This window comes from Myotis myotis, unplaced genomic scaffold (assembly GCF_014108235.1).
Source record: "Myotis myotis isolate mMyoMyo1 unplaced genomic scaffold, mMyoMyo1.p scaffold_m19_p_1, whole genome shotgun sequence".
Taxonomy (NCBI): Eukaryota; Metazoa; Chordata; class Mammalia; order Chiroptera; family Vespertilionidae; genus Myotis; species Myotis myotis.
Genome location: NW_023416313.1, coordinates 139,141,655 through 139,163,071, shown reverse-complemented (window position 1 = coordinate 139,163,071; position 21,417 = coordinate 139,141,655). Strand labels below are relative to the sequence as shown.

General features: G+C 38.9%; 1 protein-coding gene across 2 annotated transcripts in view; it reads left to right on the top strand.

Annotated features, from left to right (window-relative positions):
- AKAP6 (A-kinase anchoring protein 6) overlaps positions 1 to 21,417 on the top strand; it is a 410,196-nt gene that overhangs the window by 321,195 nt on the left and 67,584 nt on the right. For both annotated transcript variants that reach the window (XM_036353461.1, XM_036353459.1), the window contains exons 9-10: positions 1,019 to 1,165; positions 4,202 to 4,426. In XM_036353461.1, the coding sequence (XP_036209354.1) occupies positions 1,019 to 1,165; positions 4,202 to 4,426 (372 nt within the window). The remainder of the gene's footprint in view (positions 1 to 1,018; positions 1,166 to 4,201; positions 4,427 to 21,417) is intronic.

Sequence of the window (21,417 nt, the reverse complement as noted above, 5' to 3'; positions counted from 1 at the left end):
TTTTCTTATTAGATCTGATAAAGCCTCATCTCAGCTCAGTCAGGGCAATGGAGCAACACTGTCAGTGGCCTGACTTTATGCCTCAATGAAATAAATTTTGGGATTACCATTATATTTTTGAAATGTGCTAAAATTGTGGAATTTGTTTAATATTTTAACCATAATTTAGTTTTTCCTCTTAGAGATGTCTTTATGTATATATTTAACAACTACAGCCATAGTCATTTATAGCTGTTCATCATATAGGACTTTCTCACTATGAAGTTATCCAAGTAGTTATTTGAAGAGAATCACCATGGTAACTGTCATATTAAGTAGCACCTACGTTATCTGTAGCAAACATCTTTTAGGAGAGACTCCCTTGGCAGTGTGGTGGACTACAAGGTATGTTGGGGGAGAGTGTTCTGTAGTCAATTGGGATGTCTGAGAACATTTTCCAGTATCCAATAAGGAAGCATCGATTTGTGACCATTCTTAAATCACTGGTTTTCTTTTTCCTCTCTAGATGTACCCCATTTCCAAGCCCACACAGAGTTTTTAAGTAAAAGAAAAATGAAAACAAAAATCTTAACTGCGAATTCAGAGAACTTATAGGATAAGGAGGACGTCACACAATCTTGAGGGATCATTTTATTTGTACCTTTGGGGGCAGAGATGGCAGATGGGCAGCACTCTGGAGCCAAATGTTGACCAAAATTAACTGAATATTAGCTCCCCTTACTTAGACCATGTATTTTCCTATTCAGAATATTTTAAATTGGGGATCAAATGTGTGTGTGAACTTTAGTTTAAAAAGACATAAATCTTAGTCAGCTACATGGAATGAATAACTTGGATGTCCGTGTATGTGTGCGTAATATATATATTTGTAACTATCTTCAGCAATGTTCCTCCACTGCTCAAGCTATTTAGGTGTAGTCTCCTCACAAATATTCTTGGAAACAAAAACTTTTAACCCCCATGAGCATCGCTAGTGCTGTGCTCAGACTATCTAAGACCCTCTCTCTTCTTGTTGTAGCGATACAGCGTGGAAATGTCCATCCGGGGCCTGAAAAAGACAGAGCTGCTGAGTAAGGTGGAAGCTTTGAAGAAAGGTGGCGTTTTACTACCAAATGATCTCCTTGAAAAAGTGGATTCAATTAATGAAAAATGGGAACTGCTTGGGGTATTTGCATTTTTATTACTGTTTGTAGGCTATGTGTACATTTTTTGTGTAGTAAAGTACTCTATCTGTCTGATTTCTAATTTGAGGCACAAATATCTCTCTCTTTCAATTCACTACCTACATTTCAAACAAGCTATCATGCTATTATGGCTGAAAAACACTGCTTTTCCTCTTCTGTTGATTTTTTTTTTTTTTTTTACTCTCAGCTTGTCTCCTCAGATTTTAATAATTTTGGTTCTTTAATACATAAAGAAGTAAGTAAAATATGCCATGTATTATGGGTATGCACCAAGTCAACGATAATACAGTATATCTGATATACACTGCCTGTCATGCTTGAATGCACGTTAATAGAATTTATTCTGAAGGTACATGTTAGAGACATCACTGTTTAACTCTTTCCTGGACCCTTCCGGTGGAAAGTGCAGTTGTCACTACAACCTTCAAGTCATGCGAAAGCCACTAAAACAAAGATGCAAATTTGACCCAGATCTGAATTGCAGAATTAAATTGGTCTCTGTTTTGTGCCTCAATTTCCAGCTCCCTTTTAACAAAAGCCAAAAAAAAAGTTTCATGTAATTCATTTCACGCAATGATGGGCTGGGTCTCAGCCAAAGACTGAGATGCAAGAATCTGGCAAAAAGGCAATATAGAGGCTCCGTTAGCCAGAGGCCAGGATGGCTGTGCAGGAGGCAGTGCTGTCCTTTTGTGGAAGACAGCTGAGAGAGAGAGGTTAAACAGTATTTTTTCATCAACTTCTCTCCTAAATTGCCTTCACTTCAAATCAAGGGTAAGCTAAATTTGTCAATTACTTAAATGATTAATTATAATAGCTAAGTATGGGTGGTGTCAGTTATAGAGCCTAATTTTGCATGCCTTCCATTTCCTGTCTTTTTTTTTAATTTTTAAAGAAATAATGCTCCAAAAATATTTTGAATTAAAAGCTCTCCGTGTGCCTTGATGACTTGGAGGAGTGCCAACGCCCAGTTTCTGCTGAGCTTAATCTAGGTGATTAAAAAGCTGAGAGTTTAATCCCCGCTTTCTCATCTAAATTCACTACACTCTGTGAGTGTGCAAAGTAACTTAAAATGTTAAAAGTTTTTACTCTGACCTATTGTTACATTACTTTTTAATAGTAATTAATGGCTTTCACATTGTCATATGGTGATTTAAATCAGAACCTTCTAAATTCTACAGAATTCCTTGATCTCCTACAGGAGAAATATGGGACATTTTAAAACATTGTTTCCTAAATAAGGACAGCAACTTTAGGTGCCTGGTAGATAAAGAAATAGTTTGGTTATATAGAAATAGAACTATATCTTTTTCTAATTTGATCAATAACTAACAATAATCTTTCTTTGAAAATTGTTTAAAGTATGTCATGTATATTGCTTTCTCGACAAAAATTTAAATCAACATAACATTGAAAACAGAATATTTAGTTATTCTTTATGAGTCAGAGACCTTAAAAATGGTTGCCATTTTGACAATAACACCATTTGAATACAATATGCAGAGTTGTGTAATGATTTAGGGAGCAAGAAGGGTGGAGGGAAGGTTTGAATAAAACCTGTGCCACACTAACACCACCAGGCCTGCCACTCTAATTGGCATGATTACATTTTAATTGGCATGAAAAAAAATTTAAAGACAAGGATTTTAACTTCTAACAATAGTAAAATAGAGGGATATGGTTTTTAATATTACTTTCATCTAAGGTGAACAGTGTGGAATGGAAATACATTAGAATGAAATGTCAGTGGTGCGTACAGTTTAATCTGTGAAATTTTGTCCCCTGTGCTGCATATTACTCTGTCTCAATTGCATATTAAACAACCCTATCAAGGCAGGCATTGGCATCTGCTGTGCTGACACAAATTGTGAATTAAATGAAATTGATGTCCTCTGTCGTATATTTATGAAGACGGACCATTCTCTGAAGTATTCTGTTTATGAAGAATTTATGATTGCAAACTGTTCCAGAACAAAAAAGTGGCAATAAATTCTTTTTTGTGACCCTACCCTCCAAGGGCATTGATTTCACCTCCTGCTGCTACTTTTGTTACAGCATAAAAACAATAGCTAAATCTGGATTCTACTGAGGGTCTTCAAATTATCAATATTTGCACCATGAAAATATAAGCGTGTTGGCAAGAAAGGTTATTTTTCTGTTATGATCTCCTAAAGATGCTATTTACAGAACACTACACAGCAGTTGAATGTTTGCTGACTTAATTTTATTTGTGTTTTAAAGGTTATTTTTTAGGTTTAATTTGTCAATATAGATTAACTCCTACTGATTCTCCAAAGAGAGTATTTTCCACAAAAACAACACGAAAAAGCCCTCCCTGACTCCACCTTCATGACAGAGTCGTTAATCGAAGAAGGCACTAGCATCGTGGATTGGGACTGATTTTAATACATATATTGGAAAGTCTAGCACCCACAAATGCAAAGTGGGGAAAATTGTGGGGCTGTACAATTTCCAAGTCAGCTAAAATGAACAACAGCACCAAGGAGTCTACCCCTTCTTAACAGCCCTCCATCATATGGTCTGGTGAATTGTACTAAACAAAACCAAAAAAAGGAATTTAATTCTTCATGCACAATCCTCTCTTGGCCTCTTTAGTACACTGATTAAACTCAGACTTCTATCTCCTGAAAATTTTATGCAGAGAATTTTTTACTACAAACTTGCATTATGAGGATTCAAATGAATTTTTATCAGTGACCATGGTGAACTTTTGGGTCAAATCTCCTTTCTGTTAAAGGAAACTATAAATGAATGAGGTCTTCCTAAGCCACTAGTGGTAGTCAGAACAACACACATTCCGCAAGAATTCAAATCCTAAATGGAACAGTGAGCTAATCTGAATGAATGTTAGTGGTGAGATGGCAGGTGTGGCCGGACACTCTCCAGGGGGTTGTGTCACCAGCCAAACTGTGATACGGTTTTGGTACCCAAGCTAATCTGTGTTTTTACTTTTGTTGGTGTTTTTTATTTTTGTGTTTGTTTATAATTTGATGCATTAGAAAACCCTGGGAGAGAAGATCCAGGACACAATGGCAGGGCCCCGAGGGTCGGGGCCACGTGACCTGCTCTCTCCTGAAAGCGGAAGCCTGGTAAGGCAGCTGGAGGTCAGGATCAAAGAGCTGAAAGGGTGGCTGAGAGATACAGAGCTTTTCATCTTCAATTCCTGTCTGAGACAAGAAAAGGAAGGAACAATGAGTGCTGAGAAACAACTGCAATACTTTCAGGTAATAAAAAAACAATCAGAGTTGATAAAAAGCTTTCTTTATGGTAGGGATGAAATATTTATCAAGTACATAAAGTATTATACCCATGTATCTATGTATCACTGTGCACTTAAATGTTTCCTTGAATTTATAGACACCCTCCACATTTCTTATATGCCAGCGCCTGTGTGTATAAAGATGAACGTTAAGCGTATCAAATACTCATTGGATGGGGGGAGCTCTACTGCTGCTGGTGTGTTTTGTGCAGTGCTTGTGGAGGGGCGGCTTTGATAAATTAAAAGCAGACCGGCAAACACTAAACATGATAATTTTGAAAGGCAGACCTAAATGTTCTATAAATAATGTGGCTAAAATACTGCTGTTCATTGATACGATAAAAGCATATGATTTAACTGATGACCATTAATGCTAAGAAAAGGAAACTTACTTTTTACATATGAAAGCATCAACTACTCATGGAGGGAAGAAATCAAGTAAAAGAGGTTCCTACTTGATAGGCATATTCCATCGTGGACAAATGCCAACCCTAGTAATGCAGCTGTGTGTGTGTGCACTGGATGCATGTTCATGAAGAAGAGCATGTCCCCCTGTTTGTTTCCGTGGTCTACACAATAATTTTTCAAAAACAGTTTAAAATTCAGATGTTTTCCCTTGCTGCCCATGCTGGCCTGGACTGCTTGAACCCTCTCCTAAGGCAGTCATTACCTGGGCTCTTGGTGGTGTGAGCCTGAAGCTTTGGGATTGTAGAATATGAGTTCGGTAGCAAGAAACCTTGTGACATGGAAGTTCTTAAAGAGGAGGAAGGGGAAAACTAAGAAAGAATCTCTTGGGGCCAAGCAACTGTTTCTTCACAAGGCCTTCCAGGACCAGATTTTATTCATTTCACACTCTGTGCCCTGCAGTCTTCCAGCAATCTATTAAGGAATTTAGTCATAGTCGCATTGGCTCACCTTCCCTCTGCCAGACAGGCAGGGCCACCTTGCTCACCAGCATAGTCCAAGAGAAAGCACCCTCAAAGGTGAGACCGCAGTGCTTCCCACCAAACTGCCTGTAGTACACACCTATAGCTTATTTTGGTTGAAAACCTCCTCTTCCGCCATTGAATTGGCAAGACCAAACTGGCAGTTAAAAGAAAGCCTCTTGCCAAGTCAGATGGGTTTTACTGTCTAAAATCCAATATCCAGATGATTTGTTATTTCATCTCTACTTGTCTCACCCTAACTAACTCCTGTTACAGGGAGGTGGAATCTTCAGCTATTTCCCTCTGTGTTGTTTGAACTTAACATGTACCTTATAAAGCATCCTGGTCATTAGTAGGCAGGATGTTGTGAAATAACATTATTTTCTGTATGGTATCTATATTGTAGCTTTAGTGAACTGGTTAATGGCCACAGCCAGTTGTGTAATCTTGGCCATGTTTCTTGTATGATCGCTTGGTGCATCAGTTTCTTCATCTATAAAATGGGATGCTGCTAGTATTTATCTCACAGGATAATGAGTTTACATATGTAAACTATTAATTCTACTTTTGTAATGGTGCATTTGCAAGGGGTCAAAATATCTTAACATAAGCTCAAAAATGTCACATAATAATTAGAAACAGTAACAGGACATTTGTTATTATAGATATTTCTATATCTACCTTTCTACCCACATATCTCATACATTGATAGTTGAAATCAACTTTTTTTTTTTTTTTTTTAAATTTGCTATTTTTATAAAGTAGAGGTCTGGTGCATGGATCTGTGCACTGGTGGGAGGCATGGATGGTCAACAAAAAAGCTGTGGACCCGCCCTCTGAGTGACTGCTCCTGCAGCAGCTGCTTATCCTGGTCAGCCAAGCAGCGCTCCCACTGTGGGGGGCACACTGACCACCAGGGGAAAGCTCCTGCTTTGAGCATCTGCCCCCTGAGGGTCAGTGCGCATCATAGCGACTGGTCAACCAGTCATTCCAGTCATTCCGCTGTTCGGTCACTGGGCTTTTATATATATAGATGAAAACATAAGCAGTTCTGCATTAATTTAGCTGATGCTTCCAAAGAACATTAGCTTTATGCTTTAGCTTTGTATAGTGTCATCGACATCATTCTCGGCTAGGTCCTAGTAAGAAATGTGAAAGCATTTAAAAGATGGAAAGAGAGACAGAGGGAAGCCATGCTAGACTTCCAGATCATTAGATAGCTCCTAGGAGTCCTAATGATTTGCTAACACTTTCTAACCATAAGGGGAATATTCACTACACCTAATTCATTATTAACCATGTGCTTCTTAGTGCCTGAAAATAATCATAGAATTTTAATTTCAAAAGTACCAGAGACTATCACATGCTTTTTGCTATTTTACTTCTTTTCTTCAAAAATATTTTTCCTTAGAGCATTTTTATGTTGCTAGTGTCACTATTTATTAAACTAACTGCTCTTATACCCCACTCTTATTTATTTATCTATTTAAAAAATAATATAATAAATTCAGAGACTTTCCTACCCCAAACAAAAGGTAAGACCATGATGGTAAGGTTACTGGCAAGATGCTAAGTCCTGGGTACTTATCTCCTTGAAGGAAAGATTTCAGTCAAGAGGCAAAGGGCAGCAAAGGAAGCAAGAATTTATTGGCTGCAGCAAAACCACACTCAGGACAGTGAAACAAGCAAGGGTTTAGAAAAAGCAACAGGAGAGCCTAGGTGGGGCTGCTTTCGCTCACTGAGAAGTCAGAGAACAGGGGCCGTGGAGACAGGCTCAGGGGGTTAGCTCAGGAGGAGCTGCCACTGCCCACTGCTCCCCTGGGTGCAAGTCTCCTGGGGTCCCTTAGAGCTTAGGGGATATAGTGTCTGTGGGGGAAGAAGAAGAGGAAGGGAATGGCAGGAGTGTGCTCCCCTGGGAGAGAAATCGAGCTGGGTCCTTGGTGTTGAGGGTATTTATCTCTCTCTTGCAGGTGAGAATCTTAGGGAGGTCTCAGGAGAGGTCTCAATGGGATAGTCATCAGCTTTCCAGCTGTGCTCTTTCAGGGCCATGGTCTCCACTGATTGGTCGGCTCTAGAGCAGGAAGTCATTAGTTAATGCAGCTGTTCCTGAGGCAGCCAAGGTGTCACTTGTCTGGTTTTGCTGCTTTTCTGGGCCTGGAGCTGAAATACAAATGAGGCTTTGATGTTATCTCTAGGGAGGAAAAGGTCAGGGTGTCTGCACCTCATGACCAGAGATATGCTAGGATAGGAAAAGTCCCACTAGGGCAGTGATGGCGAACCTATGACACGCGTGTCAGAGGTGACATGAGAACTCATTGTTTTGGTTGATTTTTCTGTGTTAAATGGCATTTAAATATATAAAATAAATATCAAAAATATAAGTCTTTGTTTTACTATGGTTGCAAATATCAAAAAATTTCTACATGTGACACGGCACCAGAGTTAAGTTAGGGTTTTCAAAATGCTGCCACGCCGAGCTCAAAAGGTTCGCCATCACTGCACTAGGGACAAGGTTCTTGTTTTCCCAGTTTTGCCCCTTACTAGGCACACAGGGCTTTCTGCCCTGCTGACCTGAACCTGGCCCATGGTCCTTGCTCTGCTCATGTCTGTCTAACTGCCTATGGCTGTAAGGGACGCCTCACCGTATGGTTTCCCAATCCAAGTCCATCCTCTGCTCTTCTCACCTAAGGTAATCACGTTCCTGGACCCATATGATTTCACTTGCTTTCCTTTGACAGGAAATGATATTTTAATTTTAGTTGTTTTTGACTTTATTAAAAGATATCATGCTGTGTTACTTTTAGGATTTCCTTTTTATTTTAATATTGTAATGCCAATATTTATTTATGTCCCCAAGTAATCAGAGAGGAAAGGAGAGAGATTATTCACTTAATTTGACTATTATTCACTTAATTTGACAATTGTATAATATTCCATTGTGAGTAAATACATGCATCTCACCTAAGGCTCATAGCAACCTCTGAAGTCGGTATGAGGATCCTGATTTTGCAGATATGGAAAGAGGCACATGGACCGACTTTAAGTTTCGTGTGTCCAAAGTCACTTATAGTGAGTGACAGAATTAGGTTTTAAATCCAGGGCCGTCTGACTCTACAGCTCAGTCTCTGAACTACTATGCAAAACTGATATTTACTGAAGGCCCTTCCGTGCACGGTGACTCAAAAAGAAGAACAGGACACAATTAAATGTCATTGTTTCTTTCTGGGAGGTTTATCAGTCATAGTCTTCGGCAATTTAGCCAGAATTGTAAATAGCTTTAGCTACTGACGATTCGGGGAGTTGAAAAGATTTGTGTTTTGTTTTACATTTTTGTACTAGGTCAGTGTAAATTTTCTTGCCATATGTCACTTTTAAAAATTGAAACTTTGCAATCTTTCTTTGAGATTAGAGCTCTGACGATTTTTCTTTGTGGCCAGAAACTCTAGTCCCTTCTAACATGTTGACCTTGAAACATTTGATCAGATAAGCTAAGTGGATTTAACATGATAACACTTCTTTTAAAGAAAGCTCTATGCACGTCTGTTGGAATAAATGTCTTTCCTACCCAGCATTTTAAATATTTCTGAGCTGTTTGCCCTTTAGCACTTAGTGTGATTAATCAGGTGTTCTGTATATAACCACTTCATTGGAGGAATGAAACCAAATGTTTGTAACACAATAATAATGTAATGTTTATAAACTCTCAAAATTGTAATTGGCAAGCTTATGTAGAATAAAAACTTTTTACTTACTACAAATTCAAAGAACAGATACCCTCTGCCTTTCTAAGTGACAAAGGTAGGAGAGTCATTAAAGAATGTTCATGTGTGGGGAAATGTTTGCCATGTTCTGCCTATTCTTTTTTTGTTGTTGTTGTTAAAATATATTTTATTGATTTTTTTCACAGAGAGGAAGGGAGAGGGATAGAGAGTTAGAAACATCGATGAGAGGGAAACATCGATCAGCTGCCTCCCACACACCCCCCACTGGGTATGTGCCTGCAACCAAGGTAGTGCCCTTGAACGGAATCGAACCTGGGACTCTTGAGTCCACAGGCTGATGCTCTATCCACTGAGCCAAACCGGTCAGGCTCTGCCTGTTCTTGAGAGCTCCTAAATGTTCCTGCCATTATAGGTCACACAGAAGACAGGCTTTATCTACTGGGTTCAGCTTTATGATTCTCCGTTCTCTAAAATCTCAGACTCTTAACAGAATCAATTCCTTTCTATATCACCCAGAGTCATGATAGATAAGCCACAGTGTGCCGGGAGCCGGTCCATGCTTGCTGTTTCAAGGGACCTGGCATATATGGCATACTGTTCTTAATATGTTTGCTCACCTTCTTGGCACTATGTGTTTTAACCAAGGTCTCTGAGAAAGGTTGTTTCCCCAGGTAGGGATTTTCCCCTGAAGTTAGGGAGGGAATAAAACCCCTCAACTAAGTGCCAGGCGGGTAATTAATCATTTTACGAACAATCATGCTTAAGCTACATAATCTTTACTCCCTGGAATGGAGATAAGAAACGCCCTAACCTTTGTAATAGAGATTGATAGGATTGAATCAACTGGTATAAATACAGATGTAACAAGACAGCAAGACACAGAACTTAGAAGACAGAACTTAGAAGACAGAACCTACACAGAACCTAGAGACAGAAGAACTTCGCTGGAGAGAATATGGCAAAAGATCCTGGACTGAGCCTGACTACAGAAATTGGCAAGAGAACCTGACTAGAACCTGGTGACTGAACCTGGCTGGAGAACCTGGACAGAACCTGGCTGGAGAACCTAGCAAGAGAACATGGACACAGAACCTGGCTGGAGATCCTAACCAGAACTTCGCTGGAGATCCTCACCAGAACTTGGCTAGAGATCCTGGCTAGGCTGCTGATCAACTGAACGCTGTCTCCGTGTCCTTCCTTCTTCGCTGACTCCGTCCACACCTTTGGGGACCCCTGGACCTGCTGGGGTTGGACCCCGGCAACAGTGCACTGCCCAGGAGAGCCGGGGGAGGGTGCTGCATATAAACAGGAAGACCCGTAGACACAGTTTCCATCTCAGAGCTTGGTTTGGGATGAGAGAAAGGATCTGGATCTTGAGTTTTCTGACAAAGAGAAAAAACAATTGTGGAACGTATTTTTCTTGAAGGCAGTAGGTGTGATAAATGTGGAATTAGTCACAAGGCAAAAGTTTACCCAGGACTGGGGAACATCAAAGCCCAGCACAGGGAGAGACATAAAGACGGAACCCAATAGCTCTGGGGCAAAAATGCAAAATGGTCAAGGAGTGAGAGCCCCCTGACAGCAAAGTGCAGAGAGCACATGGGAGGGTGACCCGGTGGCTAGCAAGGCCCTGAGAGCCGTGTGTGAGCAGTTTCGGTGCCGTTGGCTGGAAAGCACCATTTTTTACCGGTGACCCATCAGAGAGAAAAGAGAATACATAATTACTTAGTTATATATTGTTTGTATCCCATAACCAAATTCATTATTTTAAAAACTCAAATCGGGAGACATGATCCATTACCAGCTACAGGATTTGCCACACTGGCCCGGATCCAGAACCCCCTGGGAAGGGCAGGTTAGACCCAGAAACCTCATCAGGAGGTGGCTGGGAGGAAAGGTTCGGTAACCTCGTCAATGATTAATACCCCAAATTTGCTAAGCAATTTAAATTTGACCAAGAACTTTTATGCATGTCACTATACTTAAACCCTAACACTAATTATGTAAGTTGAAAATTGTGCACCCTCCTTATGTGTATTTTTACTTATTTTTATGATGGAGAACTTGAGGTGTGGAAAGTTAATGCAACTTGTTTGAAGCCCACAGAAACCAGCAGCAGAGACAGAGCAAAAGCAACAGCCTCTGGGTTCAAGTTCTAATATTCTCCCATCCCACCATTCACTGACCTTCAAAAATAAACATGGAAAACTCATTTTACTCTAAATCAAGTATTGGCAGACATATTCTGTAAAAGGCCAGATAATACAGTCTCTGTTGCAACACTCAATTCTGCTGCTGTGGTGTAAAAGCAGCCACAGACAATATGCAAATAAATCAATGCAGTGTGTTTCATAAAACTAACTTACGAAACTCTTTACAGAAGCGGGCAGTGGGCAGGATTAGGTCCATGGGCCTTAGTTTCCTGACCCTACTCAAGATTACCAAGATTACCCTAACCACGCACTTCCTTAAGGAAAGGAGGCTATACGAGAATTGCAAAATATTCTTTTCATAATTTTAACAATGGCAAACGATAGTTGTTCACCGTTCACAGCACCTGAGTCACCGTTTCTAAAGGTTTTACCTGCACTTGCTTCTTTAATCCTCATCATTGTCCTGAAGCAGGGCATTTGTTATCCCCGCCGTAAAAATGAGAAACGGAGGCGGGGAAAAATTGAAGTAAGTTACTCAAGGCCACACAGTTAGGGACTGAGCCAATAGTCAGACCTAGAAAGTCTGTTCCTTAACCTGCCACCACTTTGTAGCCTCACGTCCCCAGGCCAAAGATCTCTTTCTCAAAAGGGAAAGGCGCATTGCCATAGTCCTCCCTTATCCACTGTTTTGCTTTCTGCAGTTTTGGTTACCCACCAAAAACATTAAATGGGAAATTTATATTTTAAACAATTCATACATTTTAAACTACGCACTCTTTTGAGTATCAGATGAGATCTCCTGCCATCCCCCTCTGTCCTGCCTGGGACGGGAGCCACCCCTTTGCCCAGTGTACCCACACTGGGAAGCTACCAGTCAGTCACTAAGCAGCCCTCTGGGCTATCGGGTCCGTGGTCGGAGTATCACAGTGCTTGTAACCCTTACTTTACGTAATAAAAGCCTCAAAGTGCAAGAGTGATGGTGCTGGCAGTTTAGATATGCCAAAGGGAAGCACTTTAAGTAAAAAGGTGAAGACAGTTCAAAAAGATATTTTGAGAGAGACCACATTCACGTAACTTTTATTACAGTATATCGTTATAATTGTTCTATTTTGTTACTAGTTACTGTTGTTAATCTCTTTGGGTGCCTGGTTTATAAATTAAGCTTTATCACAGGTATGTATGCATAGGAAACCACAGGGTATATAGGGTTTGAGACATCCACTGGGGGCTTGGAACATATCCCCTGCAGATAAGGGGGGGCTGCTGTAACTGGGAGCTTACTCGGTTGTTTCTCATCCCATTCCTAAAATTTCACAGCTGGAAGAAATCGGCAAGTCTCTGTTTTAAGTTTTGGCAATTAAAAATTGTAGAGTAGGGTCTTTAAAAGGGTTTCAAATTAACTATGAAACCTGGAACATTGCTAATTACTCTGAAAAGGAACATCACTAATGAACTTTTACAAAATAAAGACATAAATAAAAGAGCTAAGCACAGTGCACGTGCTCTAATAAATATTTTCCAAATGTGTAATTTCCAGGAACAAAAATAGGACCAATCTAGTCAAAACATTTTGAGGGAATTCCCCATGTCCACTATAACCGATCTCAAATGGCATTGTACATAATCACATTTTCTGTATCTCCCAAAACCCACATTTTAAGGAGATTAGGCTTAAAGACAGGAGGAAACATTTTGGAAGATTTGAGATCCGAGAAAGGAGGCCATGGTTTCTACAGGTATGAGACCATCCCTGCGGCCGCATCCTGGAGCCATTACAAAGTTCACAATGAAGCTATTGGCAAAGCAGCAAGCAAAGAATTACAGTAATTCAATCTGCCTGTGACAAAAGCATGCAAAATGCTTTCAAAATCATCAGACGTCACACAGGATGTAATCCTTTCTATATGTCCTAGATACATTTTTAAAAACACTATTATATTAATCATACATGTTCATCAAAAGAACATACCAAATTCAGCTTTTATCACATATTTTTCCCTACCATATATATATATATATATATATATATATATATATATATATATATATATAAAATCATCTAACACTTCTTTGGAAGTAATTTAAGGAATTGGACACAATCCAGAACTGCCTTATAAAAATAATTGGCTGGGTTAAGGTTGAAATTCAAAGATAGATTTAAATAAATGTTATTCACACTACCATCTGGGGGTGGGGGAGACCCACAAGAAATGTTTATAGGCTGTCCCCGTGCAGACTTCTAAAGTAAAAGAAAATTGAACAACAAAGCCATAATTCTTCCTGAGTACACCTTTTACTAGAATAAGACGCTGAATGATTCCTGTCAAGTGAGGGGCTCTGCCCTGAGTTGAGGATGCAAAGAGATAGCCATGTGCTCCTTTCACGGGTGTTGTTTGTATTACTGCTATCAGGAAACCAGACTCATGGAAGGTAGAGAGTGCAGTGCTGGTTCACCCATCCTGCCTAGAAAACCAGACGGAACTGCATGACACTCTGAAACCACTGTGGCAAGTGCTTCTATTCTTAGCTGATTTGTTAACATTACTGAAATGTTTTCACTGTTAATAAACTCAAGTTAGGAAGAAACGGGAGAACAGAATTGCAAAGGAGTTTCCATGTTTTCCATTTAGGTAAATGTGGGGTTAGAGCAGTGAATATGATCCACCACAGTGTAGAGGCATAAGCTTGTGGCTTCAAGATGCTTGGGGTTATCCTGGCTCTACCTATATGTAATCCATGGTTTCCTTAGTGCTTCAGGTTTCTCATCTTAAAAATGAAGATAATAACGGCACTAACCTCAGAGAGTGGCTATGAGTGTTAAATGAGATAATGTATACAACAGCTACTTAAAATAGAGCCTGCCTACTAAGAACTCTATATATTTTAACTAGCATTGTAATTACTACTAGAGGTCCGGTGCACAGATTTGCGCACCGATGGGGTTCCTTGGCCTGGCCCGTGCCATCTTGCAATCCAGGACCTCTCGGGGGATGTCAGACTGCCAATTTTGGCCTGATCCCTACAGGCCAGGCCGAGGGACCCCATCAGTGCACAAATCTGTGCACCAGGCCTCTAGTAAACATATATGGTCTTTGGTTAATCTTTTCCTGCCCTTCCCCTTCCCCTCTTCCCTCTGAGATTCTTCAGTCTGTTCCATGTTTCCATTCCTGTGCTATGAGTGTCTGCCCCCTGGTGGCCAGTGCACATCATAGCTACCAGTCCAACGGTCAAATGGTTGAATGGCAAACGGTCACTTAGGCTTTTATGTATACAGACCAGTGACCCGGTGCACAGATTCATACACATTGAAAGGAAATTAACTAGAAGGTGGCCGGCGGGGCGGGACTGGGTGAAACTAGCCAGACACACCCTGGAGCCAACCTCCCATGGTCCCTCCCCAGCGTCTGCAGAGTGAGCGGGGTCCCTCCGGCAGGTGGGGTCTCTCAGCCTGGCCTGTGGGGATCGGGCTGAAATCGGCTCTCCAACATCCCCCCAGGGGTCCTGCAGTACAAGAGGGCACTCTGTAAAGTTGCTGTCATCAGGGTGTGGAACGCAAACACAAGTGTGCAGTAAACCAGATTTGGGGCCAACAGTGCCCCAGCAACAACATAACTCATGGCCAAAGGTGGAATTGTGTGGCCCCGTGAGGAATCAGGTTCCCTCCTCTCTGGTTTTGAGTTGCATCACCTGAGAACTGCTGCTGCCAAGTCACTGCAGCTTGGCAGCTCCTGCGTTGAGCGTCTACCCCATGGTGGTCAGTGCACATCATAGAGACCAGTCGAACACGCACAGGGACACTTAGCATACTAGCCTTTTATATATATAGATAGCATAAGCCTATTCTTTTTAAGCATTTATTTTTAATACAGCAGGGTAAATAGATAAAGTAAGTAGGTAAATAGTAAATAGATAAAGAAAATCCATGGGATTTCAATGATTTCAGATGAGTTGTATATTCTGTAAGAAGTGAATTATCTATGTGTTGTATAATTAACCTATTACCATCTAGGTAAAACCACAAGACAATTGTTTTCCTCTCAAAACTAGAATAAAATAAGTTAGTCATACACTTCCCACATTTGCCCTCTCACCTGTAGAAAGGGAGTTGCAGAAAACCAGGTCCCAGCTTATCAAAGGAGATGTCTCCACATTAAGTTACTTTGCAGTTTTGACCAAGATGGCAGAGTCCATTTTCTTACTCACATTCTGTTTTTCTACCTTTTTTTGTAAACACTACTTCTGTATCTTCATCACATTTATCCCAGATAAGTGTGCGCGTGCACACACACACACACCACACCACACACAATTAGACCTTCATGTAAGGAGATATACAAAATTGATTTTTTTAGTGTTCATATTGAATTGTCAGTCATCTTCTGTAGCTTTGCTACCACATCATTCTTTTATAGTTTACTAATTGATCATATTTATTGAGTACCCTTGGTAGGTTGTTAGTTGGCAACATTATGATATACAATTTTCAATTGTGTAAACTCTATAAATAATTTATCTTTGCCTGATATTTTTTATTTGTAAATTTAGGTTTTGGGATTGTAAGGATTCCCTTCAACTTTACCATTTTGTGATTCTGTAATAGCCATCTTTTTCCATTGGTAAATCTATTCAATTATAGGTACCATTTAAATCCTCTAAACACCATTTTCAATTTGGCACAGAACTCCTGGTTATGTAGCCAACTCTGTGTACCAGGATTCATGTTTCATCGTTGAAAAGGATACTTGAAAAGGACAAAGGAATTCTTGGAACCAAAGTTGCAATGCTATGGCCTTTGGTACCATGGTAGCCAACTATCTCTTTCTACCCGTATCTTTATAATTTTAATAGAGATGCTGATCTAAAATGGAAAAAAAAAGATCTTTTCTAGTTATGAATTTCAGTGATAATGATGGCAAAGGTAACATAAATTATATATATTTTGATTTTATAAATCATCAAGATTTGGTTGATTCAAAAGTAGAAAAAAATATATACCAATAAAATCCTGGTGCAGTAATGACAATCAAATATACAGGTCTATAAGAAATGAAAGATGGATAACTTTGGGTAGAAATTCATAACCAAACCAAGTTGAAAAGGTGGAGGATTTGAATTAAGCATAACTAAACAGAAACCCTGTAATAAAAGGCCTAAACTTATTCCTTTCTCATCTCTTAGGTACCTTGAAGTCCTTCACACTGTATCTAAAGGCTTACCATAACCTCGCCTGTCCTTTTGTTATCAATTTTTAGCAATTATTTTAAGTGACTTATAAATTGCATTCTAATCTAATCAGAAAAGTCTATCTTTTAATAAGAACATTAAGCCAATTCACATTTGTTTTCTTTATATATTTTTTAAATTAAATTTATTGGGGTGACATTGGTTAATAAGATTATATAGGTTTCAAGTATACAACTCTATGATACAACATCTGTGTATTGCATTGTGTGCCCACCACCCAAAGTCAAATTTTTTCTATCACCCTATATTTGACCCCCTTTACCACCCTCCACCCTATTTCCCTCTGGTAACCACAGTACTATTGTCTGTGTCAGTGAGTTTTTGTTTATTTTTCTTGTTTGTTCATTTATTGCTTTCAGTTTTACATCTCACATGTGAATGAAAGCATACGGTTCATGCCTTTTTCTGTCTGATTTATTTTGCTTAGCATGATATTCTCAAGATCCATCCATGTTGTCACAAATGGCAGTTTTTCATCTTTTCTTATAGCTGAGTAATATTCCATTGTGTATATGTACTACTTCTTATCTCCACCCTTCAGTCTTTTCCATGTCTTAGCCATGGTGAACGACGCTGCAATGAACATAGGAGTGCATATGTCTTTACAAGTAAATGTTTTCAAATTTTTGGGGTAGATACCCAAACTAGAGGCTGCTGGGTCATATAGTGATTCTATTCTTACTTTTTTGAGGAACCTTTATTTACTGTTTTCCTAGTGGCTGTACCAGTTTACATTCCCACCAGCAGTGAATGAGGGGCTATACATTTATCTTCTTGATTAAGATTGCTGAACTTTAATCTCATCACATTCATTCACTTGTGGTCTTATTTAAGTATTTTGTTATAAGGCATGTTGTTTTGTTCATTTTTATTCTAGTAAGTTGGAAAGTTTTTTTTTTTAACAATCTTTTCTTTACCTTTAATATCAAATATAAATCAGCCTCTCATTGATGCCACTTTTAAAATGAGAATTGACTTATTTTTTTCTGTATTCTCCACCCAATTTCTGCATTTTTGTTGATATCTGAATTTAATTATTAGTTAATATTATTATTTTACTAACATAATTACATTTTCCTCATACTTTCAATAATGTCTTTTGACATTTTCATTATATTTTAAAAGAATATGAAAAAATGATTCAGAATCCTTTATAATACTCACGTTGTTGCTCAAAAATTGGTATTTTTAATGTACTATGTTTTTTCTCTTTTTAAAAAATAATTATTCTTATATTGACTACTGGACTGTCCTCTAATAGTTCTTATAGGAAAAATATATTCCTTGTATATTTCACAAACCTTTTCATGGCTGAAATGTGTTTTCCTTGACTTTACATATGAACAGTAGCTAGGCCGAATATAAATTTTTGCTCAGGGGAGTATAATCTTTTGCCATCAAAATAGCTTTTGGCATTTATAGTCATAAAGGAGAAGTCTGATTTTTGTTCCCACAGTAACTTCGATTTTCACTTTCATGTGACTGAGTGTTGGCCTCTTTTCATTTCTTTTGCTGCTAACTTAGTGTGTCCTAATTGATTCTGGAAATTTAAATCCTGCTTTAGATTAGAAAGTTTTACCTACCTTTTGACTATTGCGAGTTCTCATATGTTTAGTTCCCTCCTTTTGGAGGTCCTATTCTGTGCACATTGAATCCCCTGGATGTTTCTTTCACTTAAAGAAATCAATTCTTATTTTCATGTCTTTATCATTCTAGGGACTTCTGGTAGAATTCCCAAGGTGGCTTTATTTTTCTGCAGGACCTAAGTTTGCAGTTTATTGTCTTCATTGCCATTTTTAATTCAACAAAAGTTCATCTTTGTACAATCTTTACTGATCAGACATATGCCGAAGCAATTTCTTCACCGATACCGCTCCTAGGGTAATGGAAACTAAAGAGATATTTTTAATTCATTCAACACTATTCTCTTAAGCAAATACATATGTCAAGTGCTGTGCTGGGCACTGGGGATCCTGTGGTGAGTCATCCATTGTCTTCTTCCAAGGAACACGCAGTCTAAAGGGAGATATAGACAAGTCAACAGGCAAATAAAATAGAAGGTGGAGTGTGCTTTGATAGTGAGCTATGGAAGGACATGGGGCCTTCCTGGGAGCGCAGGGTCTTGTGCGCAGAGGCAAGGACGTTCCTAGAGCGAGTGATTCTAAATTGAGATCTGAAGTGAAGGAGGGGGAAGCCTGGGAATAAGTGATCAAATAAATTTCTGTGTTGTTTTATGTGCTTATTTAAATTTTATTTAAATGTGAATATGTATGAATCCATGTCTCTTGTTAACAAGCTATCATGTAAACATTTTTAAAAAATTTAATTTTTTGGAGCCGTTTTAGGTTCTAAACAGCACAATTGAGGGGAAGATTTCTCACACACTCCCTGCTCCCACACATACGTATTGTCTGCCCCCCATTATCAACATCCTCCCCAGAGTGGTACATTTGTTACAATTGCTTAACCTATACTGACACATTATAATTGCACAAAGTCCATAGTTTATACTATGGTACATTCTATGAGTCTAGAGACAAATGTATAATGACATGTATCCACCATTATGACATAATACCGAGTATTTTCACTGCCCTAAAAATCCTCTGTGTTCCACTTATTCATTCCTCTTCCCACACCCCTGCACCAACCCCTGATATCCACAACTAATCTTTTTACTCTCCATAGTTTTGCCTTTTTTAAAATGTTGTCTGGTTGGGACCATTCAGTATTTAGCCTTTTCAGATTGGTTTCTTTCACTTAGTAATATGCATTTAAGGTTCCTCCATGTCTTTTTATGACTTGACAGCTTATTTCTTTTTAGCACTAAATAATATTCCATTTTCTAGATGTAGCATGGCTTATTAAACCATTCACCTATTAAAGGACAACTTGATTGCTTCCAAGTTTTGGGAGTTACGAATGAAGCTGCTATAAACATTCATGTCCAGATTCTTGTGTGAACATAAGTGTTCAGCCTCCTAGGCAAGTACTGAGGATCATGTTTGCTGGATCTTACCATAGAGTATGTTTATTTTATAAGAAACTAACAAGCTTCCAAAGTGCCAGCACCATTTTGCATTCCCACTAGCAATGAATGAGAGGTTCTCTTTTTCCACATCCTGGCTAGCATTTGGTATTGTCAGTGTTCCAAATTTTGGCCATTCTAATAGGTATGTGGTGGTATTTCATTGTTGTTTTAAGAGTATAAAACATCTTAAAGTAGGAGCTATCTTGAAGTTGCATTTGTTTTGCATGCTCTTCATTGAATGGTAGTCACTATACTCATGAAATACTTAGCAGGTTATAAAATGTCATCATGAGGTGAGAGCTGAGATCATTTAGCCAGCTCAACCTCCTATTCTAAAGGAGAGAAAACCACGTCTCTGGTAAATTAAACGACCCACCCAGGACAGAACCAGAGCCTGAGCCAGATGGCAGCCCACATCCACTGAATCCTAATCCAGGCTCAGTCCAGTAACTCTGAACCAGTGATTTCATGTGAGTCGTCATTGATGTCTTTGCAATTTTCACATCTCAATTTTTCTTGTGTAAAAAGAGATAATAGTGCCGAAGCCGGTTTGGCTCAGTGGATAGAGCGTCGGCCTGCGGACTCAAGGGTCCCAGGTTCAATTCCGGTCAAGGGCATGTACCTGGGTTGCGGGCACATCCCCAGTGGGAGATGTGCAGGGGGCAGCTGATCGATGTTTCTCTCTCATCGATGTTTCTAACTCTCTATCTCTCTCCTTCCTCTCTGTAAAAAATCAATAAAATATATTTTTTTTAAAAAAAAAGAGATAATAGCCTATCTCATTAGATGAATAGAAATAAAAAAATGATTATCATAAGGGACTTTTTGATTAATTAGAAATGTAGAAATGCTTATTAATACTATGAAGTACTATTATAAACAGTATTAAAAATACATATAACAATAAGGCAACTTCCTGTGGCCTTGAAACTCAGAGACTTGTCTGCAACAACTTCTCATTTCCAAGGATTTTACTCTCAGGAGTTCCACTCAGTGTAGAGTTTGCTATCATTTTTCACCTTGTATTTATGTTGCACCTCCATATGAGGAGCTTAAAGAGCTTTACAGACATTAGCTTCTTAATCCTCCCAAACCTCTCTAAGACAGGGCAGGAGCACAAATCATTATTCCCATCTGGAAAAAAATAGCCTAACTCATCTCTCTTAATTTCACTGATGCTCTAAACTGTTGATTAAATCCTAATTTATACCCTGTACATTTAGAATATCAAATGCTCTTCCCCAAGGATATTTTTCTTTCTTTTTGAATTTATTGTCATCAGGATAAGTGTAAAAATAGATTGACAGGTCTGATGTTAGAAGCTTCTTTGAGAAACAGAGGCTAGAGAGTAACCGGTTCCTCTCATGCTCTTCTCCTTTTATCAAAATGTTCTTCATTGCCCTTCAGTCACGACAGGAGAAGTGACTTTTAGAAATTAAAGGGATGTTTCAAGACTCATTCATTCCTTTATCTGTTAGCCAAGACCGACCAGTAAGAGAGCCAATGGCTATTCATTCAACCATTCCATCCTAATTTTCAATAAAACACTGGTGCAACAGACTTCAAAGTTTTATGAAAACAACAATGGAAGTTAAATTTTCAACCTCATGTGTTTTGGTTAGGCATGTGGCTCTCACTATAAAAATATTTGGAATTAGACTTTCAAGATGTTAGAATATGACCAAGACATGAGCAGAATCTGAGACCAAGTGAGATTGATTCATGCAAATAATAGCAACAACACACTTGTCCAATTAAAGCAGTTGCCTACAGTTCCAGTTAGGAAAATAAATAAAAATGATAAAGACAAAATAAAATTAATATTCCATCATCCCTGGAAGTTCATCAGAGGAGATGAGAGTCCACTTAAAACTGAGATG